This window comes from Manihot esculenta, chromosome 12 (assembly GCF_001659605.2).
Source record: "Manihot esculenta cultivar AM560-2 chromosome 12, M.esculenta_v8, whole genome shotgun sequence".
NCBI classification, from domain to species: domain Eukaryota; kingdom Viridiplantae; phylum Streptophyta; class Magnoliopsida; order Malpighiales; family Euphorbiaceae; genus Manihot; species Manihot esculenta.
The window spans coordinates 6,508,699-6,512,381 of NC_035172.2; the positions used below are offsets into that span (position 1 = coordinate 6,508,699).

At 30.9% G+C, this 3,683-nt stretch overlaps 1 protein-coding gene across 1 annotated transcript; it reads right to left on the bottom strand.

Moving 5' to 3' along the window:
* Positions 1-1,300: 1,300 nt before the first annotated feature.
* On the bottom strand, positions 1,301-3,130 carry LOC110608426 (cytochrome P450 CYP82D47-like). The gene is made up of 2 exons (XM_043949145.1): positions 2,170-3,130; positions 1,301-1,988 (listed from the first exon to the last, which is right to left on the bottom strand). The coding sequence occupies exons 1-2, from the start codon at positions 3,103-3,105 to the stop codon at positions 1,362-1,364; spliced, it is 1,563 nt and encodes a 520-aa protein (XP_043805080.1). The 5' UTR covers positions 3,106-3,130; the 3' UTR covers positions 1,301-1,361.
* Positions 3,131-3,683: the final 553 nt, after the last annotated feature.

Genomic DNA, 3,683 nt, shown 5'->3' on the forward strand with positions numbered 1-3,683 from the left:
TAAAATTTTTCAAATATAAAAAATATAAACATAATTTATAATATTAAGTATAAATATTATGTAAAATATTTTAACATATATTATTAATATGTAATATTTTATATAATAAAAATTTATTTGTAATAAAAATTTATTTAGTATATCATATTTAATATTATATCAAATAAATATAGAATATATTTAATTATTACATAAAATAAATATAAAATATATTTATTTATAATATAACATTTAAATATAAAAATTAAATTAAAAAATTATATATTTTATTAATGATATAAAATTTTAAGAATTATATTATAATTGATCATTAATTTATATAAATTTAATTAACTTCCTTTGACTATCATTATGGCGAATTAAAAAATTTTGACTTTAAAAAATGTAAATTAATGCAAACATTTAAAATTTTTTGCTCATACCCTTATTAATAATAAAAAACTTTAGAGTATATTATAATTTATAATTAATTTATATAAATTCAATTTATTTTTTTTATAATAATTATGAAAAATTAAAAAAATTTAATTTTGCTATTAAAATTTAAAGTGTTGAGTATAAATATGAATTATTTTAATTTTTTTATTAATATTAATAATAATAATATTATTATTATTACGAGAGATGATTATAGCAATCATACAATAATTCTAAAAATGTCAATATCATTTTCAAATTAACATGCTAAAATATTACAATAATTGAAAGAAAAAAAGTGATTGTGGGCTATTTCGCACATTTTTCACAGAACAAATAGGAATGGTTAGGGCCTACAGTCAATCTTACTGAATTGCAAGATTATAGTTGATTTGGACAAGGAAGCAACGGTTAAAGTGTGGCAATAGCATTTTTTATTAGTTCTAACCTTAATTTTTTTTTTCCTTGAATCATATTATTTTTTTAATATTTATTAATTATAAAATTTTGTATTTAAATAAATTAATGTACTAATAAGTCATTTATAGTTCTAATATAAATAAAATATAAAATTTTTAAAAATAATTATGTTATTTATAATGTTTAGTTTTAAATAATAAAGGTATGAATATATATAAATTATATTTTATTAATAATTATGTTTTTAAATTTTATATCTATATTTTATAATAAATTTAATTATATAAATATATTAAGAAGAAATAAATAATATAATACGTATCTTAATTCTTTATTTTGTATAACAATAACAGGATATAACCTTTTTTTGAAATGAAAATTGAAAATTAAAATGTAGAACTTAAACCTCACAACGAAAAGTAGAACTTAAACCTCACATATTAACTTCTCGTCAAGCTAAGTCTACGAGTGCAACATCAAGATATGCCCTAAATAATTATCAAACCATATTATGCTATTCTAGCTTAATATTGATAAAACTCAGGAGCGAGACGTGGGGTGATCATAACTACCAGAGGAGTTTCCTTGTCTAAGGATATGTTTAAACTCTCAGTCATGTCCACGGGTTCATTGTTTGGGGTTGAGAAGTTAAATCCTTGAAGCAGCCTCGCCATTCCAAGTAGTGTCACTTGCATAGCAAAGTTGATGCCTGGACAGGACCTTCTCCCTGAACTAAATGGGACGAGCTCGAAATTCTGACCTAAAACATCGACATCTGCATGGGTTGTCAAAAATCTATCGGGCTTGAACTCCTCAGGATTCGGCCATACACTCGGGTCACGGTGCAACTTCCACAAATTTGTGAAAAGACGAGTACCCTTCGGAATATGATATCCGGAAAGGGTGCAATCTTCCATTGCCTCGCGAGGAACTGCCAGGGGTCCTGCTGGGAATAATCTTAGTGTTTCTTTTATGATTGCTTTGAGGTAGACTAAGTTTTCAGTGTCGGATTCTTCCACTGATCTGTCCCTCCCAATTTTCTCATCTATTTCCTTTTGGGCAAGCTCCAATTCTCTCCTGTTGTTCAACAAATTGGTCAATATCCATGTCAGAGTGATGGATGTTGAATCGGCCCCACCGACAATAAGACTCTGCACAATTTAACTCATCTGTTAATAATTGAAACACCGAGAAGTTTGAAAAAAAAAACACTGAAAAGCTAATATTTGATCATTTCCCAATGAAGTAGTGTAACTTCTAATCTCCTTTAAGATATCTAGCATGGCAATATTTAAAAAAATAATTCTTTTATTTAAAAGAATAATAACTTACCAGTATTATCGCTTTGATAACAGTTTCCCGGGAATTGCCGAACACGGAATCGTCCTCAATTGCGGTGAGCAAAACATCTATGAAATCCCGTGGGGTCTCTACCTCACCATTGAGCCTTCTCAACTCATGTTCTTGAACCCAAACTTCGAAAATGGAATCCAATTCCTTCATAACCTTCTTCATAGATTTGACAGGACCGAAAAAATCTGTCCATCCTAGAAACGGAATCATGTCTGAAGGAACAAAAGCACCGGCAGCATGCATGAAATCCCTCATGACTTGTCCAATGGGACGTCCCTTTTCTCCATGTCCATTATTGTCACCTTCGAAGTATCGCTTCCCGGCCACCATTATTGTAATTATATTCAGCACCAAATGATCAAACAATTCGCTCATGTTAACCTTGATTGGATTGTTCTTGTTTTCTTTGAATTTCTTGAACAAATCCTTGACCACATGACTCACTTCAGATGTTCGAACATCCTTGAACGACTTCAGCCTGTGTGGGGAGAGGACCTCGACGATGGTGAGCTTACGCACGTCGCGCCAATAGGAACTGTAAGGCGTGAAACCAAAGACTGCACCGTTGTAGGCTAGGTACTTTGTTTGTCTTGATAGCGGGCGTGAAGCTAAGAACTTGTCGTTTGTTGTATAAAACTCTTTCAGTATATGTTGATCGCTGACCACCACGGTGCGGTGAATCCCCATCATGATGGAGAAGATAGGGCCATGTTTATCAGCTATATCACCCAAGATTCGGGCCAATGGTTTCCGGGCACCAAGCTTATGAAGGTGACCTATAATTGGCAGGGCACCAGGCACTTGTGGGGGTAAAGGGTGCCCCTTACTGCTATGTTTCCTTGCCCTCCATTGCTTATAGAGTAGGAGTACAGCTACAACTCCTAGAATTGCTATAAAATTTGAAGAGAAATCCATGATGCTGGTCTGGACTCTCTGGAGGGAGGATTTTGTTGTGTGCTGTAGTTGAAGAACTGAGTGGAATTTATAGAGTTTCATGAATTTACTGTCAGCAGGAAAAAGATAGGAAGAAATGAGGAGTAATTGCCACAATAGAAGAAATAAGAAGACAAATTAATTGGCTAGTGCAAATGGTAATGACGTCTTGACTTTGGCAACGAGCCTGTCTGTCAATTTGCTACTCACATTCATGACTTTAAATTTTTTGAGCTAAAATCCTAGAATGGAATATCTTAGATTTTTCATAATTTTTCCTTTTAATGGAGTTGATTCTTCTTCTTGAGGAATTTTTATTACGTGCTACTGTTTAGTAGTGAGTTACTTTACTGTTTAACATTATACCACGAAATAGTAAATGTTTTATGGAAAAAATTTACGTAAATTTATTCATTAAGAACTCATAATATAAATATGTAAATTTATTCAACAGTTAAACAAGTGAGTTCTGCTCAATGAAACACCATTTCATACAGGTCTGTGCTTAATCTTAGAGGAATTGCTCTCTGTTAATTCCAAAACAAAATTGATTTTCCAAC

Coding starts and splice junctions, on each gene's coding strand:
- LOC110608426 (XM_043949145.1), bottom strand. CDS start 3,105: ATGGATTTCTCTTCAAATTTTATAGCAATTCTAGGAGTTGTAGCTGTA. Junction 1,989..2,169: donor TTATCAAAGCGATAATACTG/GTAAGTTATTAT, acceptor TAAATTGTGCAG/AGTCTTATTGTCGGTGGGGC.